General features: G+C 39.8%; 1 protein-coding gene across 2 annotated transcripts; it reads right to left on the bottom strand.

Annotated features, from left to right (window-relative positions):
• Positions 1-890: 890 nt before the first annotated feature.
• Positions 891-19,722, bottom strand: AS3MT (arsenite methyltransferase). 2 transcript variants are annotated; one of them, XM_025467063.3, is made up of 11 exons: positions 19,160-19,722; positions 18,945-18,985; positions 18,512-18,639; positions 17,295-17,445; positions 16,341-16,477; positions 15,204-15,273; positions 13,715-13,796; positions 12,042-12,173; positions 11,566-11,708; positions 8,886-9,020; positions 891-1,095 (listed from the first exon to the last, which is right to left on the bottom strand). In XM_025467063.3, exons 1-11 carry the CDS (start codon positions 19,503-19,505, stop codon positions 991-993), a joined length of 1,470 nt encoding a protein of 489 aa, XP_025322848.1. In that variant the 5' UTR covers positions 19,506-19,722; the 3' UTR covers positions 891-990. The 2 variants fall into 2 exon arrangements, with proteins under 2 accessions (XP_025322848.1, XP_025322849.1); XM_025467064.2 differs by having other exon boundaries at positions 19,208-19,520.
• Between the last annotated feature and the right edge of the window lie 7,593 nt (positions 19,723-27,315).

Raw genomic sequence — 27,315 nt, 5'->3', positions numbered from 1 at the left:
AGTTTAAGCAGGACACATTATAAAGGAAAAGAAAAGGGGCAACCCCGGTAGTTCAGCGGTTTCGCACCACCTTCAGCCCAGGGCCTCATCCTGGAGACCTGGGATCAAGTCCCATGTCGGGCTCCCTGCATGGAGCCTGCTTCTCCCTCTGCCTGTGTCTCTGCCTCTGTGTGTGTGTGTGTGTGTGTGTCTCATGAATAAGTAAATAAAATCCTTAAAAAAAAAATAAAATAAAGGAAAAGAAAACCCACCGTGTTTACCTCTCCTACCCCTCTTTAAAAATTAATCACTCTTTTCCTACTGGGTGTTGTTCTGTATGTTGGTAAATTGAACACCAATAAAAAATAAATGTATTATAAAAAAAAAGAAAAAGAAAAAAATTAATCACTCTTTTCCTGATCAGATTAGGATTTACTACAGAGAATCACTATGTTGTCATTCTTTATGATCCAATGAGGTCAAAGAGATTCATTATTCACTTGTTTTCTTCATTCAATTGCAAAAAAAAAAAAAAAAAAAAAAAAGTGTTTGATTTAGACCAGTTACCTTGATAGCACTCCTACCAAATATGATTTGGCAATTTGGGGGGGCATGATTAGCATAATTTCAGTAGGAGCTTTGTTTTATGAACAAACATGGTGAAAGTCCAAAAGGTGCTATGCAGGTCAAAAGGAAGATGTTTTTCTTGAAACCCTCTGCCAACTGTCATTCTCTTTGGCCAAGCCTGAAGACGGCCTCCCAGTTCCACAGCTGACCACTAAGTGGCACCAGAACTTTGAATTAGCAAAGAGAGAAAAACCTACTTAACCAGCCTTTAGGTCATTTGCTATGAACCTTCAATTAAAACCTTCTAAAAATAATTATTTTTTTATCAATGATCTACAATATAGTGACTTTTCACTATGTATTCTTTATTATGGTCTGTGCTGTGGGAGAGAGTAGATTTAAAAGACATATGTAAGTCCTTAGCCTCCTGCCCCTTTCTTCCAGTCAGCTGTAAGTTATGCCACAGCAGCCTCCAGCAACATCAGGGGAACATCTGGACTTCATACTGTCAGACTGTCCTGCAAGCATGAATGGATCTGTGATGATACCCTGTCAAAAAGGAAACCAAAATGAAAGGACAAATTAAAGGTGTTTTGATGTACCCCAACACTCATAGTTCAGTTTGACTGAGGTTGGCTTACCTGGAAGGTAGATAAAATGTTATAATTCCATGGAATCTTTGGGAGTCAGCTATCAAGGTGGCTATCTCGTCCTGAAACTTCTAATTAAGTTTTTACTACATTTTTAAAAGATTTTGTTTATTCATGAGAGACACAAAGAGAGAAGCAGAGACATAGGCAGAGGGAGAAGTGGGCTCCCTGTGGGAGCCAAAGGCAAATGCTCAACCACTGAGCCACCAGGTCCCTGCCCCCCCCCATGTTTTTACTACTTTCAAGGTAAAATTCATTTAAAGCTTCTTAAAGGTGGTCCCTAGGGGAAAGTTTATTTGGTTACATTTTGTTTTATGGGAGTCCTATGTGTACATGCTCTTTACCCTTCTGGCATTGAATACCAAAATGTTGAATGCTAAATACCAAATCTTTCCTTCCCTTACTCTCATCTCCAGAAATATGTATGCAAGACAAGAAGGCAAGTCCTAGACACCAGGGCCATCGTTAGCAATTGTTGATGTTCAGATGTTGAAATTGCCAACAATGGCCAGCAAGCTCTCAGGGCAGAGTGACTGGAATTTTCAGAAGACAAGACGGCAGACTTTATTTTTCCTCCTTTCACCTCCAAATGAGATATTCCAACGGCAACACCAAGGGGGCCAGAGACCAACCAGGCACAAAACAAAGGCAGCAAATCAAAAGCATGGACAAGCCACCTCAAATAATGATGATGAATTCATTAAACATAAATGTACTCTCTTACACTTGATCGTTGGTCACTGCAAATAGAAGGTAGGACAATACAGGCATGGGCCCTACATTCATAAAGGACAGTCTAGGGCAGCCTGGGTGGCTCAGCAGTTTGGTGCCGCCTTCAGCCTAGGGCCTGATCCTGGAGACCCCGGATCGAGTCCCACATCGGGCTCCCTGCATGGGGCCTGCTTCTCCCTCTGCCCGTGTCTCTGCCTCTCTCTTTCTCTCTCTCTGTCTCTCATGAATAAATAAATAAAATCTTTAAAAAAAAAAAGGACAGTCTATGGACCACTCCCTTTGGTGAAGGAACCTCCCTGGCCCTCAGTTTTCACCTTTCTAGAATGAAGACGCCTGCCTGGGTCTGGGCTCCCAGAACAGGTAAGCTAGCATCCAGCAGGGGATCTCCACGCCTGGTAGAGGCCTAGCTATGCTTGTTGCTGCTGCCATGCCCTCCTGTTCATTCTTTCCTCTTCTCGCTACATTGGAATTTCTGGTCAGAAAAGTTAGCCTCTCCTCCTTTTCACCCAGGAAAATGATTTTCCGCTCTTCTTGCCATCCCAAGTTCTCTCTATGAACAGGAGATAGTGACATCAGTATTTCTTTCTAATGTACACTCTCAGTTCTAAAAGATCCCAAGACTTAAAGGGAATAAAAGGTGAGATACTTTGATAAACTGTACTTTCCAGCACCAACATCCTGTGATTCTGTGAAAAGTCTAGATACAGAGAGGCAGGACAGCATACTAGGTAAGACTATCAGCTCTAAAATCCAACATGGGTTCAAATTCACTGCTTTCTAGCTGTGTGACCTTGGATTAGTACATTAATCTCTCTAAGTCTTAGATTCTTCATCTGTAAAATGAGGATGATAAAGGGTTATTGTGAGGACAAAATGACTGAACATCTTACCCATTCAGTAAAGGCTGGTCCTCTATATTATTCCTAGTGTTGCTCACCTTGTTATTACCACCACTATGAACTGCAGCAAGACAGTGTGTACCACAATCCTGGTACTGCAGTGTTTTACTAATGTAATCCTTTGTTGTTATTGTTATTGTTGGCTACGTGCCCAGTGTGGAGCCCAATACGGAGCCTGAACCCACAACCCTGAGATAAAGACCTGAGCTGAGATAAAGAGCCCCATGCTCACCTGACTGAGCCACCCAGGTGCCCCTAATGTAATTCCTTTAATAGCAAGATACACTTTCCTTGTCAAGATTAAAAGAGAAGAAGGAAGAGGATGAGGAAGAGGAGAAGAGGAGAAGAGGAGGAGGAGGGGAAGTGGGAAGAGGAAGAGAAAAGGCAGGTGGAAGAGGACAAAAGAAAGAAAAGAAGGGCTCTAGAAAGCAGTCATCACTGAGTCAAACCACAGTAAGCAGCATTCTTCTGTGGTTGCAGCTGTCAGAAAGACGCAAGTGCCAGCAACCCCCACATGCTGCCTGCCTGTACTGTGCTCTAGGTCTTTATCGGAAAGGTCTTCCATAAAAAAGATATGAATGTCCTCCTCCAACTACACAAGGTTATATTTCTAGGACACGCAGCTGTCTCATTCTTTAAATCTTCCTTCACTGTCAATGATTGCCTTTTCAAAACCTTGGAACTGATCTAAAGACATTGGCACATCAGCAGGCCGAAAGAAATAAGGCAGATGAGAGAGGAGACAGTTGGGATAAACTAGTTCAAGTACATGGCACATTACCATTGGTATCTAAGGTCAAGAGTTCTCCTGTGTGCCCCCAGTGCACACTAAGAGAGAGGTCAAGGAAAGCCAGGCTGGAAGAACGGGGTCTTTGCAGAAGCCAGCCCGATTAATGGTTTTTGTTTTTTTCTTTTTCAGAGTACACTGGAAGTGTTGTGGTTGGAGGAAACACTCCCTTTACTTGTAACAGTAATCTGCTGACTGCTTTTCTAATGAGGATTCAGGAAACTAGGTTCCAGGAGAATTCGAATGGTGAAAACATTTCAAAATACACATTGATTCTCCCCAGCAAGGTTTTGTTATCAGTGAACTTCCCAGAGTTTCAAAATACCAATAACACATTTGTGAAAGGTTTAATAGACTGAAAGTCCAAAGTCAAATTTCTCTACTTTCCAAAAAGGCATCTTCTTGGAAAAACAGAAAAGAAACAAAACAGAATGCTCAAGAATTTCATAAAGCAAAACCTGTCAATCACTCTTCAGCTCTAGAGGTGGCTTCTATACTTAGCTTGGGCTTGATTCATGCTAGTAATGGTGGCCAAATAAGAATACATTCAGGTTTTTGGCTCCAGAATTCCTGTCTCTTGCGTTCAATTAAATTTTCCCAGCTACAAATTTACAGTTTTGGAGAGTGATCTCTAAATAAACTTTAAAGACTGCTTATAATGTAACAGATGGAGGAGAAAAAGGCATAACAGTTACTTGTGTATCAATGTATGCTCAATGTATCCAAAGTTACTATAAAACCCAAGCAAGAGAAAGCAAAAATTCATGGCAAAAGATTAGAGAATCTCTGAGCCCAGGAGAAAGGGTGTGTGGGAGAATGATAAATCCTAGAACACAGTTCCAAGTGACCAAGAATCTTAGTACAAATCCACAACTGTAACTACTTCTATTTCTTGAGTTTGCATTATGTGCCAGGCATCAGGCTAACATCAGGCATACATCATTTCCACTGATCCTCACAACCTGAGGGAAAAAGTGATTATCACCTTCCTGTTACACATGGGGAGACAGAGGGTGCAGGGAGGTTAGGTAAGGTACCCAAGATCACACATGCCTGATAGAGCCAAGATCTAAACCTAGTCTATCTGATTGCAAGGCCTGTGTACTTAAACCCCATGCTCTGCCACTATCCTGCCGTGGCAGCATCAGTGTCTTCTTTTCTGGGGCTTCCAAAATTCAGTGCCTTGAGACACAGTATTGGTATGACTTTGGTGAATGCTGTGAGTTGTCAGCCAAAAGAAACTTGAAACCCATCACTAAGCCTCTTCTAAATACAATATTATAAATTAACGAATGGATCAATGAAACAATTGTGATAGCATGAATACAGTGAAATGATTAAATATATAAGAGAGAAAGGCAAAGAAAGATACTACTGTCTAGTATAATTACCTATCTGCCTTCTTCATAGGGTAGTTGTGGAGATGACATGAGATAAATCGCAATAAAATGCTTTAAAAAATACTATACCAATATTTCAGATACTAGAATAATTTCAAAAATGAAACCAAAATATTTTAGAAAATGATCATTTTTGAATATAGGGGTATCCTGGCTCAGATATACATTCAAGAAATTAAGATATGATAAAAATCAGCTTTTCAAAATAGTGGAGAATTGATTTAATAAATGAAGAGGAAAATTTGAACTAGTTAATATTTGGAGAAATAGTCACACTGTACCTCAACATTTATGCTAAAATAAATTCCAGATGGTTAAAAAATTTTAATGTGAAAAGCAAAGCCTTGAAAGTGCTAGAAGAATCTGCATGACCTTGGATTAAGCAATGGATTCTTAGCTATAACATCCAAAAGCACAAGCAACCAAAAAAGAAAAATGCAACTTCACCAAAATTAAAAACTTTTGTGCATCAAAGGACACTTCCCAGAGAGTGAAAAGACAACACACAGGGCACCTGGGTGGCTCAGTGGTTGAGTGTCTCTTTGCCTTTGGCTCAGGTCATGATCCCAGAGTCCTGGGATCGAGTCCCACGTCAGGCTCCCCAGAGGGAGCCTGCTTCTCCCTCTGCCTATGTCTCTGCCTCTCTCTCTGTAACTCTCATGAATAAATAAATAAAATCTTTAAAAAATAAAAATAATTTTTAAAAAAGAAAAGACAACACACAGAATGTGAGAAAGTTTTGGCAGTCATATATCTCATAAGAGTCTAGTATCCAGAATATATAAAGAACTCTCACAGCTCAACAATAAAAAGACAACCCAATTAAAACATGGGCAAAGGAGTCTGGGTGGCTCAGTCGATTAAGTGTGTCCAACTCTTGATTTTGGCCCCGGTCATGATCTCAAGGTTGTAAGATCGAGTTCTGTGTCAGGCTCTGTGCTGGGCATGGAGCTTCCTTAAGGTTCTCTCTGTTTCCCTCTCTCTCTGCTCCTCCTCCCTCCCTCTCCCTCTATCTAAAAAAAAAAAAAAAAAAAAAAAAAGGGTAAAGAATTTGAATAGACATTTCCCCAAAGAAAATATACAGATGGTCAACAAACATGTGAGAAGATGGTTAACATCACTAGTCACTGGGGAAATGCAAATCCAAACTACAATGAAGGCACTACTTCGCACTGACTAGGATGGCTGCAATCAAAACTAAAAAGAAAATAAAGTGTTGGCAAAGATGTAGAGAAACTGGAAACCTATACACTGCTGGTAGGAACTTAAAATGGTGCAGCCACTATGGAAAACAGTTTGGTTAGTCTTCAAAAAGTTAGATGTAGAATTACCATATGACCCAACAATCCACTACTAGATATAGACCCCAAAGAATTGAAAACAAGTACTCAAACAAGTACATGATTTACATGTACAGGTATGTTCACAGTAATACTACTCGCAAGAGCCAAGAGTAGAAAGAACCGAGCAGCCTGGGTGGCTCAACGGTTTAGCACTGCCTTTAGCCCACAGTGTGATCCTGGAGTCCCGGAATTGAGTCCTACATAGGGCTACCTGCATGGAGCCTTCTTCTCCCTCTGCCTGCGTCTCTGCCTCTCATGAATAAATAAATAAAATCTTTTAAAAAAAAAAGAGTAGAAAGAATCTAATTATCTATCAACTGATGAATGAATAAACAAATGTGGTATATCCATGCAATGGAATATTATTCAGACATGAAAATGAATGAAGTACTGATACATGGATAAACCTTGAAAACGTTATGTTAGGTAAAAAGATCCAGACACAAAAGGCCATATAGTGTATGATTCCACTTATATAAAATATCCACAATAGTGGATATTATAATCCAGAGACAGAAAGCTAATTATTGCCAGCTTCTCCCAGGGGGAGAAGAGATAGCAGAAAGACTGCTTAATGGATATGGGATTTCTATTTGGGGCAACAAAAGTTTTCTGGAACTAGATAGTACAACTTTGTAAATGTACTAAAAGTTACTAAATTGTACATGTGATTAAAAATGTGAATTTAAAAAAAATAAAAATAAAAAAATGTGAATTTTATGTTATATGAATTTTATCTCAAAATGTCTAAAGTACTAAAAGAAAATATAGGTGGGGCACCTGGCTGGCTCAGTCAGTGGAGCATGTAACTCTTGATCTTGAGGTTGTGAGTTCAAGCCCCAGGTTGTGTGTACAGATTACCTAAAAATAAAACCTATTAAAAAAATTAAAAGAAGGGAATCTCTGGGTGGCTCAGTGGTTTAGGGCCTGCCTTTGGCCCAGGGCATGATTCTGGAGTCCTGGGATTGAGTCCTGCATCAGGCTTCCTGCATGGAGCCTGCTTCTCCCTCTGCCTGTGTCTCTACCTCTCACTCTCTCTGTGTCTCTCTTGAATAAATAAATAAAATAAAATAAAAAGAATTAAAAGAAAATATAGGTAAATTCATAATGTTCACACAGAGCAAGTCTTTCTAATCATAACATAAGAGGCAGAAACCATGAAGGAAATGACTACATAAAAATTGAAAATGTGTATTCAGGAAAAATAAGCAAATAAAAAGATGACATGCTAAGAAAAAATATTCACAATATATAATAGACAATTTTTTATAGAATAATTTAAAAAGGCAAATACCACTCTAAGAGCAGATGGTTAAAGGAATTATATAGGAAGTTCAAAATGGATGAAAACATAACTGGCCAACAAATATACCAAAAGATTCAATCAATATATGCAAAATAAAACAACACATTAGTTTCTGCCCATTAGACAAAAAAAGGTTTTATTTTTTTAAAGATTTTATTATTTATGTATTTATTCACGGGAGACACAGAAACAGAGGGAGAGACACAGGCAGAGGGAGAAGCAGACTCCCCAAGAGGAGCCCAGTGTGGAACTTGAACCCAGAACCCAGAGATCAAGCCCTGAGCCAAAGGTAGATGCTCAACCACTGAGTCACCCAGGCGTCCCAAGAAAAGTTTTTTAAAAATAATAACCAATATTAGTAAGAGAGCAGGGAAAAGGTATTATCATATATTGCAAGTAGGCATGTAGACTGGTACAGTCTTTCTGTAGCGCAATTCAATTATCTTAATTTAGACTTACAATTATTTGAGGGGCACCTGAGTGGCTCAGTCAGTTAAGCATCTGCCTTCAGCTCAGATCATGGTCCTTGGGGTCCTAGGACTGAGTCTCCGTGTCAGGCTCCCTGCTCAGCAGGGACTCTGCTTCTCCCTCTCCCTCTGCCCCTCCTCCTGCTTGTGCTCTCTCTCCTTCTCTCTCTCAAATAAATAAATAAAATCTTTTTAAAAATTATTTTTTAAAAAACTTACAAATATTTGAATAAATTTTTCCAAGGTAGCTCTTAATCTTTTTTTGTATCTGGACTCCTTTAAGAATCTAATGAAAGTGGGCACCTGGGTGGCTCAGTGGTTGAGCATCAGTCTTCAGCTCAGGTTATGATCCGGGGAACCTGGGATCAAGTCCTGCATCAGGCTCCCCGCAGGAAGCTTGCTTCTCCCTCTGCCTGTGTCTCTGCCTTTCTCTGTGTCTCTCATGAATAAATAAATGAAATCTTAACAGAAAAAAAAATCTGATGAAAGTAATAGACACTCTCTTGAGAAAATACATACACACACATATAATTTTAAGGGGTTCATGGATGCCCTGAAGTCCATTCATAGGTGCACCAAGTTAAGAGTCTCTGGCTTACTGTCCAGATTGGAAAAATAAAGTTATGAAATTAATTCAAGTTATTTTGTAGACATAAATATGCTAGAAATTATCAATAGTGGCCAACTAAAGGAAAAATGATTTGTTTCTTGCTTTAGCAGTCTGTGGCAAGGTATGGGTTGAAAGCCAAACAAACCTTTGATTCTAAAGCAGAACAGCCACTACATGTTGGCAGCGTCTCTCCAATTGGTCTGATCAGAAAATCTTTGGCAAATCGTGAATTTTTCAAGATAGCTGCTGTTTCTTTATCCACTTCAATGATTTCACCTTCCTGAAGGGTAGTAGGAAAAAAACACATATTAAGAAATGCCACTTTAGGGACACCTGGGTGAATCAATCACTTAAGCCTCTTTGCCTTTGGCTCAGGTCATGATCTCAGGGTCTTGGGATGGAGCACCCACCTGAGGGCTCCCTAATCAGTGGGGAGCCTGCTTCTCCCCCTTCCTCTGCCTCTTTCCTCCCTGGCTTGTATACTGTCTCTGTCTCTCTCTCAAATAAATAAATAAAATCTTTAAAAAAAGAAAGAAATGCCACTTGAATCTCAATAAAAGAAAAACATGCAAAGATTTTACTAAGGAGTGATATTTCAGGATAAAAGACTATACCTGAGGATCCCTGGGTGGCTCGGCAGTTTAGCACCTGCCTTCGGCCCAGGGAGTGGTCCTGGAGTCCCAGGATCAAGTCCCATCGGGCTCCCTGTATGGAGCCTGCTTCTCCCTCTCCCTGTGTCTCTACCTCCTCTCTCTCTCTCCCTCTCTCTCTCTCTCTCTGTGTCTCTCATGAATAAATAAATAAAATCTTTTTTTAAAAAAAGACTATACCTTCTGACACAATATTTTCTTATATTCAGATCTTGCTGCTATTTCATGCTTATTACAAAATGGAATTGACCAGTGTCATAATCAGTTTTTCTTTGGTAGCAAAGAAAAAAGAAAAAAAAAGGGGGGGGGATACTCATTGCTCCTGTATTCCATTACTCCTCAGAGACAGATGTAGAAAACCATTGTTATCTGGGTTTCACTTTATTCGCATTAAAATGAGGTTTTAAATTAAAGTCATCATTTCTAAATAAATAAATAAATAAATAAATAAATAAATAAATAAATAAATAAATAAAGTAATCATTTCTAATGTGTATTCTGGTGAGTCTCAGGGTGCCTGGGGGGTTATAAAGGGCCCATGCCTTGGGAACCAGGAGTGAGCACAGGAGATTCTGGGCTATCTAATCCCTGTTCCCTTCAGATAAGCTCTGCTTTCATCCCTTCATATATATACTGGAGTTATGTAAAGCAATGTATGACACACGGTAAGTATTTTTTTTTTAAGATCTTATTTATTTATTCATGAGAGACAGAGAGAGAGAGAGAGAGAGAGAGAGAGGCAGAGACACAGGCAGAGGGAGAAGCAGGCTCCATGCAGGGAGCCTGATGTGGGACTTTATCTGGGGTCTCCAGGATCACACCCTGGGCTGAAGGCAGGCGCTAAACCGCTGAGCCACCAGGGCTGCCCGACACAGGGTAAGTATTGGTTTCTTAAATAAAATTTTGCTATAAAAAAGAATCTATTAAAAATTTTTTTTTTTTTTTTTTTTTTTTTTTGAGAGCCACTGTATTAGAGCAATGAGTTCAAAGGCCCTTCCCACTTTGATTCTGTGACTCTACAGAAGCAGGCAGGACACCAAGGGGCAGTGCATCAGTGAAAAAGCATTAACAACTCCACTGCACCAAGGGGTAGTTAAGAAACTTGAAGATGCTATTTGAACCCAAAAAATCAGGGGTGGAAAACAGTAAATCCTTCTAACTTTGGAACAAATCATGACTGCATCTTCTATTTACTGAGTTCCCAGTATGTACCAATGTTCTGCTATATTATTGCTAATCTTTATTAAGATTTTATTTTTTAAGTAATATCTACACCCAATGTGGGGCTCAAACTTACAACCCTGAGATGTAGAGTCACATGCTCTACTGACTGAGCAAGCCAAGTACCCCTGTGTTATTGCTAATCTTATAGAAATTCTACACAGTAGGTGTTATCACCCCTACTCTTGCAGTAGAGCAAACTATATCTCAAAGAAGGACTTATTCAAGTTTACCCGAGTAATAAATAATAGAGCCAGAATTTGAACCCAGGTATCTGATTCCAAAGCCTGTACTTTTCCATTTTGAGAAAATAAAGCCTGCTCTGCAAAGAGTAGTAGAAATAGCACTGTGTTGTCATTAAACACTAACAGTTCCTTAATTCTATGATACAAGTGAACCACTGAAATACTGTTGCACAATACTTCTTTTCTTTTCCATCCTGCTTTTCTGTAATTCCACTAATCTGATGTCCGAAGGATGCTTCCTGTAAAAATTTTTCTTAAGGGGATGCTTGGGTGGCTGAGTTGGTTAAGCATCTGCCTTCGGCTCAGGTCATGATCCCAGGGTTCTGGGATCGAGCCTCACATCAGGTGCCTTGCTCAGCAGGGAGCCGGCTTCTCCTCTACCGCTCCCCCTGCTTCTGCTCTCTCTCTCCCACTCTGTCAAATAAATAAATGAAAATCTTAAAAAAAAAAAAAAAACTTTCTTAGGTGTGATAGTGATATTGTGATTATGTAGGAGAATATTTTATTCTTAGGAAATGCATCCTGAAATATTAAGGGTAAAATGTCATGACGCCTGCAACTTACTTTTAATGGTTCCGTGAAAGTATACATACACACCCATGCGCATCCCAAAAGAAGAAAACTGAGAAGCAATGAAAGGTTAAGAAAAGGTAATTGGAGCAAGGGTAAGAGTTCTAGAATGTCCGAAGTCATGGAAATGTTTATTTACCTTAAATGTGAAATTTGCATCAAATATTAGTTCTTTCTCATGTCCTGTGATTCCTCCATTGTAAATCACTTGGCATCTCTCGGCTGGCCCTGTCTTAGGGAGTTTGAAGAGGCGAAATGTTGCAGAAACAAAGCGACAGTCACCTAAAACAGAATTTACCCATGGATCAGCTCCAGCACCCAAATGGCTATTGGTTTGCTTAGCAGATGAAGAGCATATGTATCATAAAGGTGATTTTCTTCTTTGCAGCCATCAGTTATCTTTCTGGGCAGTTCACTTTATTTACTGAATAACTTTGAAGTGCTTTATTAAATACCAAACTTTGGGAGGTTGCTATTAAGCAGAAGACAAGATGGGTGATGACCCAGATGACCCAAAGTCTCCTTCAAATGAGACTCACTCAGTACACACTTGTTAATCACCACATGTGAACCATTCAGGGAGCAATTTTAACAATCCCCACTGCTATTTCTTACCAATCACTCTTTCCAATTCCTTGTTTTGAACTGTAATGAGATTGGCAGTGACTAAACGTGGAGGGCAGAAACCAATTTTTTGGGCAAGGACGGCAAGGTCCTTCCAGTACAAAGCACCACCGAGACACTCACCTAAAAAAAAGAAAAATCACAGGCTAATCAACTAGGCTTTCAAGAAATTACTCTTTTTTTTTTAAAGAAATTACTCTTCTATAAAATTGATTAGGAACGGTATTATTAGTTGGGGCACCTAGCTGTCAAAAAAGCATGAGGCTCTTGACCTCAAAGTTATGAGTTTGAGTCCCATGTTGGGTATAGAGATTATTTAAATAAGCAAACTTAAAAAAAGGATATGGTATTAGTTAAAACATAAACCCTAAAAATAGAAAAAGGACCTGAGTGCCCCCAATATCTAGAAAGTCACAGTTAAAATGCAACATGCTAGCTAATGGCCCCCTGGAAACCATTCTTCAAGACAGTCACTAATGTACTGGTTCCACCAACCTGTGATCATATTCTGGATGGATTAAGTCACATTCTGAAAAGCACTATGCTATGTGAGTAAAAAAATATAAAGGATAATTTACACAGTTGTCTATTAGCTCCAGATTATCATAAATGATCTGCTACTAGAATGATTACTACTAATATTCATAAGGCATTTTATAGTTTTTTTAACTTATTACATCAACACATTAGAAACAACCCAAATGATTACCCATAGAGAAATTGTCAAAGTACACAACTGTACAATACAGTTGTAGGATACATACATTTAAAACATATTTTTAAACGTTTTAGGCTTAGGAAATATCCCAAATACAGTTAGAATACTAAATTCTATATGTAGCATGCTCCTAATTATATTATACATACATACACACACATACACACATAGACACCCTAAAAGGATATATACTAAAATGTTAGAGGTTATTGCTAGGTTACACGATAAGCAGTAATTTTTTTTCTTTTTGTATTTTCCAACATTTTAGCAATATTCACTTATTATTGTATGATAAGAAAAAGTTAACATCACTTATTTTTAAAGTAAGAACTGTTTTTTTTAAAAAATGGGATTCTTCTTTTCTTTTCTTTCCTTTTTTTTTTTTTTTAATAATCTCTATACCTAACCTGTGCTTGAACTCACAACCCTGAGATCAAAAGTTCAAGAGTTACATGCTCCCCCCACCGAGCTAACAAGGTGCCCCTAAAAGTAAGAACTTTGGATTTCATAGTCAGACTGACTACACGCATGCATTCATCTCAACTTCCAGAGACTCCGTTAAAATGACAATAACGGAAAAAACAACACAATAACACTGAGGACAGAAGGGGACGAAGGGGCTTCAGTCTGAGAACAGTTGCCATACTATGGGTTTCAAAGTATTTTTCATATCCACTATCTCATTTAATCTTCATAATAGCCCAGTAAAATGTAGATATTAATATCTACATTTGGATATTATAATAATATAATAATTTGGAAAACAATGACTTAAAAGAGACTAAATTGTCCAAGGTCATACCACTCTTGAGTGGCTGAGGAGCAAGGAGATAGAAGCCTCTCCCACTTAGTCCCATGTGTTCCTCTATCACGAAGGATATCAGCAGACCCCAGAGCTCTGTATGTGAACAAGTATCTGCCTTAAAACAAAACAAAGCACACCTACCCCATAAAATTTTGTGTGTCCTGATTTCTTCTGGCAATTCAAGGCTAGCATAGACGTCACTGAAATACAGCTCCCCTCCATGCTGAAACAGCAGTATTAGTCCAAACAAGGTTAAAGATGACATTAGTCCAGATAGCAAAGAAAGGAATGAGGAGATAAAATCAATTTTAAAAACCAACAGAAGTACTGAGGTGATCCCTTGTGAACAAATCATAGCTGCTTCCCTATTTACAAGCAATAGCTGCGTGTCAAGATTTTCTTTCAGCGCTCTACCCAACACACAATAAAATGGCTTTCCAAGAGTGTTTCTCTCCTAAATAAAGATGCTGGGGTGCTTAAAATTTTAGCCATTCTGAACCAAATGCAATCCCAGGCAGTTGTATAACTAACAGAAATAAAAAGCATTCCTAAATTCTTCTCCTTTAAAAATTATATAACTTTTATAATGTTATTTATTTTTATAATAATATTTTTTAAATGTCCTTAGGATCTCAGACATATGAGTGATTAGGAATTTTAAGATTGTATTTAGCAAAAAAGGGGTGGGGGCACTCAGGTGGCTCAGTCAATTAAGCATCTACCTTCATTCAGGTCATGATTTCAGGGTCCTGGGATGGAGCCTCACATCAGACTCTGCTCTCAGCAGGGAGTCTGCTTCTCCCTCTCCCTCTGCCTACCTCTCCACCTACTTGTGCCCGCTCTCTTGCTCTCTCAGTCAAATAAATAAATAAATAAAAATTTAAAAAGACAGTATATAGCTAGTTTCAAGGGCTCAGAGTCTAGATTGTACAATAATGTCTCTACCTTTTAGAAGTTACATCTTAATGAAGATAGCAAGCTGGTCCATGACATATTAAATAAGACATTATTAAATCTTTTCTATATATTGTCTTTTGATCTCTATGACAGCTCTGTAAACCCAAAATCTCAGAATCTCCTATCTTCTGTCACAAAGATGCACATCTCATGATATATGTAGAGGGTATGGAGCTCCTGCACGTCTTCCTTTTAGAAAGCAGTTAATGTAATAGTTGTATCATCTTTAACTTCCCAAAGATCTGAAATCCTGATAGAGATGAAATAAGCAGCTCTGAGAAACACTATATACAAGCTAGAAGAGTATATCCATAGGAATCTTTATAGTCAGTCCAAAAGTCCCTGCAGTTCCACAGATGCTATTTCTGACCATGTGCAGCAGGGGACAGGAGGAGAGACAGCAATAAGGCAAATACTTTACATGTTCAATGACAATCATGACTCTCAGATTTACTACCTTTTATGACAGGAGAGGAGAAAGACTCCATGTCTGGGGCATTCTTGCCATGCCCCTTTTTGTCATCCTTTTTTTAATGTAGGGAATAAGTTACCAGAGTTTGAGTTCTCAGCTCAAGGGGGAAAGAACAGAACAGATTCCATCTGCTCTTACTGATTTTTTTTTTTTAATTTTCTTACTGACATTTAAAGACCATTTGTCTCCCTCTTCCCTCACCTTTAGCACTCGGTACACCTCCTGCAGCACTGCTTGCTTATCTGGTACAAGGTTAATGACACAATTTGATCTAAAAAAGAACTGATGGAATGTCAGACAAATTTGCACACTACTCAGAGCTCCTCAAATCCTTTAGTCCCTAAAGATCTCTTCCATCATTTCCCAAAGCTATATCATTCTTCCTGCCTCCCTCCTCTCTTCCCCACACTCAACTTTTCCCCCAAAAAGGGAGATGGACAAAGTGTTTAAAATTGCAATAAATTGGGACGCTGGGGTGGCTCAGGGGTTGAGCGTCTGCCCTCGGCTCAGGATCAAGTTCCACATCAGGCTCCCTGCAAGGAGCCTCTGCCTACGTCTCTGCCTCCCCTCTGTGTCTCTCATGAATAAATAAAATCTTTAAAAAAAATAATAAAATAGGGATGCTTGGGTGGCTCAGTGGTTGGACGCCTGCCTTCGGCTCAGGTCGTAATCCCGGGATCCAGGATCGAGTGCTGCATCGGGCTCCCTGTGAGGAACCTGCTTCTCCCTCTGCCTGTGTCTCTGACTCTCTCTCTTCTGTGTCTCTCATGAATAAATAAATAAATCTTTAAAAAAATAAAATAAAAACCCAATATATTGTTAGCCATATTGAGCGTGCAGGAAAAAAAAATCAGGCACGCTTATTTGTTTCTGCCCTGAGAGTCACCATGCAACAGCACAAAACCTGCAGCAAGATGCCTATTGCACCACGCACTGTTTATGTCACAGGTAAATTGGCGAAATTCCTCCAAGGAAGCTTTATTAAGGCTGTCACCTGGGCATGATTTGACAACAACTCCAAGAAAAAGAAGAAACACAGACTCCTATACTTTGCTGTGACAATAATACTAAAGATAACACATCGGTGTGTGTTCTATGAGCAGACTCAGTGGTCCTGCTCTTCTTCTGGGCTCATCCGTTTATGGTTAAGTTTACAATTGGTTCTCTCCTGGGCTAGTGTGTTCTGAGGCCCTTGGGCTACAAGCGCCCGAGAGCAACTCCCTCCCTTTATCAAGTCAAGAGTAACACCCCAAATGAGAGTCAGTACAGCGAAGAGTGGTGACATTTGTGTTCAACAGGAAATGGGCTATATTCACAAAAATGAGGGTGTAGACCTACATAACTATATCATAACTCTCATCCTTGATTCCAATCTCCTCCAATTTCTCTATGTAGCCATGTAGAAAAGTCACATTGGGGGTCTGGAAGCCATATTTTTCCATGTGATATTCAATATACTTCTTAGCCACTTCTACCTAAAAACACAAAAACAAAAAATATTTATACTTATATATAAATTTGATAATCATTTTTTAAAAATATGGTACTTCTGGGGACACCTGGGTGGCTCAGTAGTTGAGCGTCTGCCTTTGACTCAGGGCGTGATCCGAGGATCCAAGATCGAGTCCCACATGGGGCTCCTGCAGAGAGCCTGCCTCTCCTTAATAAATAAATAAAATCTTTAAAAAATATATGCTACTTTTTTACTAAAAATTTCCTATTACTAATGGAATATTAGTAATATATTTTTGGATAAGTGTACAAGGTTCCTCTGGGCATGTAGGACATTACATGGGAAATGTAATGTCTGGGAAAACTCAATGAGGGATAAACTCCCACTTGATACATGGATTTTTGTTGTTGTTGTTGTTAATTAAGTAGGCTCCACACCCAGCGAGGGGCTTGAACTCATGACCCTGACAGCAAGCATTGCATGCTCTCCTGCCTGCGTCAACCAAGTGTCCCTTGATGTATGGATTTTGCTTGAATAAACTCTTCACTCAGTAACAAAATCCATCAAGATAGGTGGCAGAGGAAGGGAAAAATCAGATTCCAATGGGTGATTATGATATTCCTATGTCAGGTCAAACCTCTGACTCTGTTCTCCCAGAAGGGCTCCTAGTTGTCAAAGTTCTCAGGCTTCGGGGACAGGAAACCCTAGTGGCACAAATGAGTTTTGTATTGAGTAGCCCTCTTAGATTATCCTCAAAGACTCACAAAGGAAACAACTTCATCTCTAAAAGAATGCCTTTGAGAATTTCTTCCTTATTGTCCTCCAAATCACTGCCTCACCTGACTTTCTGTCATGTCTATCCCAGTGACATGTCCTGTCTCACCAACCAGCTGACTAAGTGCATAGCAATCTCTGCCACTTCCACTGCCCAGGTCCAAAATCCAGCAGTTCTCCAGACACTCAGGGATGACCAGACCACAGCCGTAATACCTGGGAAATAGAAAACACATACATATATACATATTTTTTCCCCTAGAGACTAGAATATGTGGAATCCCTACATCTTACAAATCCTTCCTTCCCACCTCCCTCCTTCCTGTCTGTCCCTCCTTGCTTCCATCATTTACTGGATTTCCATTTAGGTGTTCAGTTTCCCTCACTAAACTGGAAGCTCCATGAAAACTGGGACTCTGCTTTGTTTACCATTGTTACCAAGGTTGGGCATTGTACCAGGTACTAAGACAAATAAGCCATTTACAATATTTGTTGAATAAATATATTTAGTTAGGCATTAGCTGAACATCTACTACAGGTCCAGAACTTCTGTCCCCTGGGGGTATTTACCTGGGGAGGCAACCCATGAGCACAGAAAACACTTCCCATGATTTACTGCATTGGCAGTAAATGCTATAGTGGTTTAGGGAAGAGGGTGCTCAAGGATAGAAATGGCCTCACAAACCAGGTAGGTGATCAGTGAAGTGTCGAAGGCAGAAAGGAGAGGGAAGGTGTTCCAGATCAATAATTGCATGTGAGGCAGGAGGAAGGGAAAGAGCTGGCTGGAACAGTTAGTGCATCAGAAGGAACTGGGGTTGGCTAGGAAGAGGGGACCAAACTGCACAGCCTCGACAATCCAAGGTGTATAAACGTATCCTGAGTAAAGGGGGATGGGGTTGGGGGTTTTAAACAGAGCTGTAAGATGATCAGAGCTGTGCTTTACTAGTTTTACAATAGACAAGGCAAACCAGATGGATTGGAGGAAATGGATTAATTAATTAATTCCCTAGTGACCACATTACTATCTTTTGAAAAAGCTGCTGTCTGGGATGCCTGGGTGGCTCTGTCTTTGGCTCAGGGCGTCATCCCAGTCTGGGTATGGAGTCCTACATTCGGCTCCCTGGGTGGAGCCTGCTTCTTCCTCTGCCTATGTCTCTGCCTCTCTCTGTGCATCTCTCATGAATAAATAAATAAATATATTAATAAAAAAAAAAAGTTGCTCTCTAGAGTCTTCGTGATTGGGGGGGGGGGGGGGGGGCGGGGCTGGCACAGGGCACTCTACCTCAAGGTTACTTCTTCATGTACATTCCTCAAGGCTTCCTGGATGTGCCTGGGGACCAGCCTGGCTGTAGTGACACAGGCACTGGTCTGGAGGTCCCCTGATTTCTTCAGCACCTGCCCGTAGTAGGTCTGACCAGAGGCCATGGGCAGGGTGGAGGTGGGGAGAGAGAAGAGCTGGAGATGGTCTCCACAGGGTGAAGGGTGAAGGCTTCCATGCCCACCACCACCCCCATCCCCACCCATGCAGGCCTGGTGAGGCTTCCCACCCCCCCACCCCCCCCGCAAAAGCTCTAAGCCCAAACTCTGCCCTGCACCCCATCCTGTCCCCTCCCTGATGCTGAGGGGAAGGGCACAGGCCGCCTGGGCTCCCAAAGGCCTAGTGCTCCCACTCAGCCGAGGCTCCTCCTTGGCCATTCACGGCTCTCCTGCCGCACCTGCACGTCCTTCCAGATCTCAGCGTCGCGGGAGGCGGCCACTGCCAAGAGGAGAAAAGGAAACTGAAAGGCGAAGGTGCTGAGCACCTGCAAGGGGAAAGGGCTTGCGCTAAGACAAGGCGGGGCGGGGGGGGGGGGGGGGAAGGGAGGGTTAGGGGGCGGGCTGGGAGCCCCGGAGGTGGTTCTTGGTGGGGGCCGGTGACTGCAGGACCTGCCTTGAGGAGCTGCACGGGGAGGCCCGGCAGGGAGGCGGGGGCACTCACTGTCTCCTCGGCCTCCGGATTCCAGGATTTGGGTACACCTGCAGCCAGCTCCCCAGGCCCCGCGCTCCGGAGGCCCCGCCCCGGGCCAGGCGGGCCGGATGTCCTGCGGGGCGGGCTCGCGGGGGGTGGGGCGCCCGGGGCTCCAGGCCGCTGCACCTGCTGGCTCGCGAGGCGGGCACCTGCCGCCGGGAGCCTCCCCGCAGTCGCCCACCTGCCCCCACAGGCCGCTCTGCTCCTGCTGGGCCGTGTCATCTCTCTCTTTAGTCTTTCCAACCAGAAAGAGGCTATTACTATTCATTAGTGTATCTTCCTTTATCGCTCCGCTGTGGTTTTCATCTTATAAACCTATTTGCACTTAAATGCAGACCCATATGACTTTTACCCCCTTTGGGAATGCAATTATCTTCTCTCAATTTTTTAAAATTGAAGTCTAGTTGACATATAATGTTACAGAAGCCTCAGGTGACATAGTGATTCCATAATTCCATACGATACACAACGCTCACCACAAGCCTAGCTGCCAACTGCCACCAGTTATTACATTATTGACTATACTCCCTATGCTGTGCTTTTTTTTTTTAAGATTTTATTTATTTATTCATGATAGACAGAGAGAGAGAGAGGCAGAGACACAGGCAGAGGGAGAAGCAGGCTCTATGCCGGGAGGATGCGGGACTCGATCCCGGGACTCCAGAACCACGCCCCGGGCCAAAGGCAGGCGCCAAACTGCTGAGCCACCCAGGGATCCCCTATGCTGTGCTTTTTAATCCCCATGAATTATTCATCTTACAACTGTAAGATTGTACTTCTTAATCCTCTTCACCGATTTTGCCCATCCCTGCCTCGGCAACCACCAGTTTGTATTTATCAGTTTTTTATTATTTTTTTTAGATCCTATATATTAATTGTATGACATTTGCCCTTCCCTGCCTGACTTATTTCACATGGCATTATACGCCTTTGGTCCATCATGTTGTCCTAAATAACAAGATCTCATTCTTTTTTATAGCTGTGTAATATTCCACTATATAAATATGGAATTACATATTATTGTGTGTGTGTGTGTGTATACACACATATATACACACCACTTCTTTATCCATTCATTTACTGATGGACACTTAGTTGCTTCCATATCTTGGCTAATGTAAATAATGCTGCAACAAACAAAGGGGTGCATAAAACTTTTAAATTAGTTTTCAGGTTTTTTGGGTAAATACTCAGCAATGGAATTACTAGATCACATGGAATTCTATTTTTCACTTTCTGAGGATCCCCCATACTGCTTTCCACAGTGAGTGCACCAGTTTGCATTCACACCAACAGTGGGAGGGTTTCCTTTTGTCCACATCTTCGCCAACACTTGTTATTTCTTGTCCTTTTGAGATCAGTCATTTTGACTGGTGGTATCTTATTATGGTTCTGAATTGCATTTATCTGATGAGCGATCATGCACATGTTTTCACATCTGTTGGCCAGATGCATATCTTCTTTGGAGAAATGTCTGTTCAGGTCCTCTGCCCATTTTTTAAACAGAATATTCTCAATCTATTTTTAAAGTCAGGTTTATTGAAATATAATTTACATTCAGTAAAATTCAACTTTCTCTAGTGTACAGTTCTGTGAATTCTGACAAACGTACACGTGACAGTTAAGACCCTCTCATACTAAAAAATTTCTTTATGCCCCTTTGTAGGAAATCCCAATCCCCTCCCCTACCAGCTCCTAAACCACCACAGATCTATTCTACCTTTTCCAGGATGCCATGGAATCATACTGTATGCATGCAGTAGTTCTCAGTCTGTAAATTGTATTTAGGAAATCAACTCTGTTAAATTCATTTTTAACCTCTAGTAGTTTCTAGTCAATTGTGTTTCCTAAGTAATGTCATTCCATCCTGCCAAAAGTTTTTTTTTCCATCCCTATATTGAAAAACAGCATGGTCCATTTCTGTGTAGATTTTTTTTTTCAGTTAAGTACAGTACTGTAAATGTATTTACTTCCTTTGCAATTTTCTTAATAACATTGTTTTTTCTCTAGCTTACTTTATTGTAAATACAGTATATAGCACATATAACATACAAAATATGTATTGACTGTTTATGTTATTGATAAGGCTTCTAGCCAATAGTAGGCTATTAGTAGTTAAGTTTTTGGGGAGTCAAAAGTTATACACAGATTTTCGACTGTGCAGGTTTGGTACCCCAACCCCCATGTTGTATAAGGGCTCACTGTATTTGTCTATCTTACTTCCTTCTGTGGTCATAATAAGTATTTCTATTTATTAGGATAGGAAGAAGATATGGATATCTAAATGGAACTAAATTTACTATGTTACACTCATTTTTCAATCTCATCTGCTAATAACAATCTTCCTTGATGTTGATTAGTTGTTAAATATTAATAGAAGGTGTTGTATTTTAATATTTTTAAAGATTTAAACCCATGAAAACAATCCTTGTTGGAATATTTTTATAGCTTAGAATATTTCCGACTATTAAGTGTGCAAAAATGCATGTTTCTATAGCTATCGGTTTCTTGGCAATTGTATAATGGTAAAAGCACTCTTGAATATTCATTTTCAAAATTCTGTCTCCTTGGGATCCCTGGGTGGCTCAGCAGTTTGGTGCCTGCCTTTGGCCCAGAGGGTGATCCTGGAGTCCCGGGATTGAATCCCACATTGGGCTCCCTGCATGGAGCCTGCTTCTCCCTCTGCCTGTGTCTCTGCCTCTCTCTCTCTATGTCTTGAATGAATGAATGAATGAATGAACCAAAATACTGCCTCCATAAAATTAGTTCCTTTAGAAAAGCCTTCACTTTCTCACTCATTATTAAAATGCTACTTTTATCTTGAAGACAAAGATTAATGGGAGTTAAGGAAAGGGCTTTACTGTTTTCTACTTGTTCACTGTACTTACTTTATTATGTTATCTTCAATTTGTGGGTTTTCACAAGAATCATTTGATAAGCCTAAAATCCACATAACCACACACAGATAAACCACAATAAAGCAAACCACCATCAACTTAAATGGAATGATTCCCAATTTTCTGTCAGGAATCTAGTGTACAGCACTGATTCTGCACCACATTGCTTGCAGCCATCATTCATTCTGATGGTCCATGCACCAACCACAGGAGTTTTGTTTTTTTTAAATTACCCTGGCTAAAGGATAGGCATGCTGAGTAAATCAGTAAGCTCTGTAGACCAAATCAGAGCTCTCATATCAAGTCATATTTTAAATATTAACAAAATAATTATCTTTCTTAAGATAAAAAATAAACATACATAGAAAATTTCATATTTGAGGTGCCTGGTGGTTCAGTCGGTTAAACATCTACTGTCAGGTCAGGTCATGGTCCTAGGGTTCTGGGTCCTGGGACTGAGCTCCTCATTAGGCTCTGTGCTCAGCAGAGAGTCTGCTTCTTCCTCCCCCTCTGCCCCTCCCCCTGCTTGTGTTCTCTCTCTTGCTTGCTCACTCTCTCTCTCAAATAAAATCTTTAAAAAAAAAAAAAAGAAAAATAAAAAAAAATTTAAAAGAAATCTTCATATCTTCTTTCCTTACCTCCAAGGACGGCCTTGTGCATACTTCCCCATATCCCACCTTGGAACTACTGCTCTGACAATTACAGAATTGTCCAGAAAGGCAGATTTTGGTTCAATACACAGACCATCTTTAAAGAAGTAGAGCTTTCCAAAATGGCCAGCATCCCTAAGTAAAGGATTGCCCAAAATTGGAAGCATTCAGGCAGGAGCCAGATGACCAGCTGGATGTTTACTTGCCAGAGATGCAGTGGCAGGGGTAAATGCATTGGATTCAATTACTTCCAAGGTCCTTTCTTTTGTACTGTGTTAAATACTAGAAAATGACAAGTAGCACCCACGTTTCTATTTATAATAAAAGTAACAGACAACAGAGAGCTAGACTAGTACTCAAAAGATCTATCATCAAACTCAATAACTTTTGGTAGTCATGTCCTGTCCCTGGCTATGTTTTAACCCCTGTAAAACATGGGGCCAGAATTCAGTCACTTTTGAGACCCCATACAGAGCTAAGATTCTGGGGTTGATTCTTTCTTCTTCACCAAATATTCTATGTTGGTTCTTTTTTTCTTTTAATTTAATTTAATTTATTTATTCATAAAAGACAGAGAGAGGGAGAGAGAAGCAGAGACACAGGCAGAGGGAGAAGCAGGCTCCATGCAGGGAGCCTGATGTGGGACTCCATCCTAGGACTCCAGGATCACACCCTGGGCCGAAGGCAGGTGCTAAACTGCTGAACCATCCAGGGACCCCCCATATGTTGGTTCTTTAGAAAGAACTCTGGAAAGAAATTTTTTTCTTTTTTTCTTAGTTTTAATTAGAAATAAAAGTTAATTTTTTCAAATGCCTTTATTACAGTGATATATGATTTCATGTTGCTTATCAATGTAATGTGTTTTGTAGTTGTTACATCAATTTTGCAATTCTGGAATTATATTAGCAATCTTCAAAAATGTTTCTCTATTCAATTTGTCTGAGATTTTATTAGGATTTTTGCATCTATGTTCATAAATAAGAATTTCCTAAATTTTCTTATGTTATTTTGCTTTTAATTTTTAAAAATGAAAGTCACAAGGGCACGTGGCTGGCCCAGTTGGTAGAGCATGTGACTCTTGACCTGGGAGATAAGTTTGAGCCCCATGTTGGGTATAGTGATTACTTAAAAAATAAAATCTTTAAAAATAATTAAATAAATAAAAATAAAAATGAAAGTCATATTAATTTCAGCAAATGAACTGGGTATCTTACTATTATTTTCTATACTTTGGGAGTATATGGAAACTCTCTGATAGTTTGGAAAAGTCTCAGGAAAGCCATCACAAGCAAATGACTTTCCTTTTTTTATTCTTTATTTTTTATGTAAGCTCTAGGCCCAATGTGGGGTTCAAACTCATTGCCCCAAGATCAAGAGTTGCATGCTCTTCTGACTGAGCCAGGTAGGTGCCCCAGACATACTCTCTTTTAAATGGCAGTTTTGTAATATTCTATCTTTAAAGGAGCCACACATTTTGATACTAGCATTCAAATTTCTAGCATCAAGCTGAGGGATCATGCTTTTAAAATCTAATTGATTTATATATCTCCATTTCAATTATAAATTTACTAATGTGTACTTTTAGATTGAGCGGATACTTTACCAATTTAATTTTTAAGATTTTATTTTTAAGAAATCTCCACACCCAATGTGGAGCTTGAACTTACAACTCCAAGATCAAGAGTCACACGCTCGGGATCCCTGGGTGGTGCAGCGGTTTAGCGCCTGCCTTTGGCCCAGGGCGCGATCCTGGAGACCCGGGATCAAATCCCACGTCAGGCTCCCGGTGCATGGAGCCTGCTTCTCTCTCTGCCTGTGTCTCTGCCTCTCTCTCTCTGTGTGACTATCATAAATAAATAAAAATTTTAAAAAATAATAAAATAAATAAATAAATAAAATAAATAAGAGTCACATGCTCTACCAATTGAAAACTATCCAGGTGCTGAATACTTTTCCAATTTAATCTATAAGAACCAATTAATTATATCAAATATTTTTCAAATTCTTATCATTCATGCTCGGTTTTCTTATTCTATTGTAATTTCTTCTCTAAGTTCTAGCCACAAACTCCTTAAAAAAAGAAAACATTTCCACCCTTTTCCCTAATATGGAGATTTATTTTTTTTAAGGGTTTTTCTTTTTCTTTTTTTAATTTTTATTTATTTATGTATGATAGTCACAGAGAGAGAGAGAGGCAGAGACACAGGCAGAGGGAGAAGCAGGCTCCATGCACCGGGAGCCCGATGTGGGATTCGATTCCGGGTCTCCAGGATCGCGCCCTGGGCCAAAAGCAGGCGCTAAACCGCTGCGCCACCCAGGGATCCCCCTAATATGGAGATTTAAAGCACGATTTTTTTCCTTTATATTACTACTTAGGTTCTATCACATTAACTTTCTTGCATAGAATTTGAATTTTCATGGGATGCCTGGGTGGCTCAGCAGTTTGGTGCCTGCCTTTGACCCAGGGCGTTGTCCTAGGGTCCCGGGGTCCCGGGATCGAGTCCCACATAGGGCTCCCTGCATGGGGCCTGCTTCTCCCTCTGCTTGTGTCTCTGCCCCTCGCTCTCTCTCTGTGTCTCTCATGAATAAATAAAATCTTAAAAAAAAAAATCTGAATTTTCACTATTTTAAAAATATTATCTTTCAACATATTCTCTACAACCCAGATGTTATTTAAAGAAGTATTTTTAGTTTTCATATGTTTGATCACCATTTAATTCTACCTAACCCATTATTTCTACAAGAGACATACTATCAAATTATGTATACAATTCTGACTGTTGATACTTTTTTGGCTACTTTTCTTTCATGGATTTTGGCATTATGTTCTTTAACTAAATTTGGGGATCCCGGGTGGCTCAGCGGTTTAGCGCCTGCCTTTGGCCTAGGGCGTGATCCTGGAGTCCCGGGATCAAGCCCCATGTTGGGCTCCCTGCATGGAGCGTGCTTCTCCCTCTGCCTGTGTCTCTGCCTCTCTCTCTCTCTCTCTCTCTGTGTGTCTCTCATGAATAAATAAATAAATAATCTTTAAAAAAATAAAAAAAAATGACTAAATTCAGTACTACTAGGTTTTGTTATTTATTGTAAATTTTACACATACCATTAAAATTTTGATGATGAGTTTTTTTATCAAGTATAATGTAAGCAATCATTGCTTCTTTAATATTTGTTCCATCATGATAAGGAAAACTTAGACCATACCTTTACTTTAATTTTTAATTTTTTACAAATGTCATGTTAGGTATTTCTTTGCATCTTGGATACTTGGATGATTAAACTTTGCTTTGCTTTCTAAACTGATGATCCTTTTAAGATTTTCTAAGCAGATAATCCTACCATATGATAATAATTTTATCTCCTTGTTGCTCATAATAGCTATACTTATTTTTAATTTCTGCACTAGACATGGCCTCCAGCAAAATGCTGAATAGCAACAGTGATAGTAACATCCTCCAATAATGCCAAATGTTTTACTCCTAATATGACATTTGCTGTCAATTTGTGACCCTTCTTTTAGAAGGTGAATTAAGTCCACTTACATTTAATAATTGTGATGAGTGTTATAGAATGAATGCATAACTAAATTCCTTCACACTTAGTTTTTTTCTTTTACCTTAAGTTAATGTGTATAGGTATAATGAGGGATAAATACAACCTAATATAATTAGTCAACTTGATGATATACAATATGAATTAAATTTGACTCTTACTTGCTTTTTCTTTTTCACTGAAAACACCACCATTTTCTTATGTCAGCTTTCTCCTAATTCCTTAGTGAAGTAAGAAATGAACTAGAACACGACATGGTCCCATTTAAAATTCAAAGACATTCAAAGAAATGCCTTTTAGCAAGATGAATTAAATGAACATGGGCAAATATCTAAAAACAGAAGGCTTTCACCATGGCACAACCCTACACTGCCTTTGCATTTGGCAGTAATGTTCTACAAGTGAATCTGCTGATGATTAGCAAAATTACAAAATGAACCCAAGGCCAATTAATCTAGAGTCACAAAAAAGAAATGCAGGTCAAGGCAGGAGTTTGCAGCTGGCCAGATATGGTACCATTTGCCTAATTTTCAATTGGGAATTTGCTACAGTGAATAAAATAAATATCTCCTCTGAGTTAATAAAAAATAACAGATATTACCTATCACCATTCTGTAACCATGAGACTTCCTGAACATATATATGATCAAAAGAAGTCTTTAAAAAGAATATTAAGGGGACCCCTGGGTGGCTCAGTGGTTTGGTGCCTGCCTTTGGCTCAGGCCGTGATCCTGGAGACCGGGGATCGAATCCCACATTGGGCTCCCTGCATGGAGCCTGCTTCTCCCTCTGCCTCTCTCTCTCTGTCTTTTATGAATAAATAAATAAAATCTTTAAAAAATAAAATAAAATAAAATAAAATAAAAAGAATATTAATCATTCCTATGTTTTCACAGTAGAAGCCTGATTTTTGGATTTAAAATATTATTCAGCATTTGCTTAAGAATCACATTTAGATGACATAGTTTTTCACATATAAAAG

This window comes from Canis lupus, chromosome 28 (genome assembly GCF_003254725.2).
Source record: "Canis lupus dingo isolate Sandy chromosome 28, ASM325472v2, whole genome shotgun sequence".
In the NCBI taxonomy this organism is placed as follows: domain Eukaryota; kingdom Metazoa; phylum Chordata; class Mammalia; order Carnivora; family Canidae; genus Canis; species Canis lupus.
This window is presented reverse-complemented; position numbering and strand designations above follow the sequence as displayed.

Coding starts and splice junctions, on each gene's coding strand:
- AS3MT (XM_025467063.3), bottom strand. CDS start 19,505: ATGAATAGTAATAGCCTCTTTCTGGTTGGAAAGACTAAAGAGAGAGAT. Junction 18,986..19,159: donor TCCCCGTGCAGCTCCTCAAG/GCAGGTCCTGCA, acceptor TCCTCTTGGCAG/TGGCCGCCTCCCGCGACGCT. Junction 12,174..13,714: donor GACACACAAAATTTTATGGG/GTAGGTGTGCTT, acceptor TCTTTTTTTTAG/GTGAGTGTCTCGGTGGTGCT.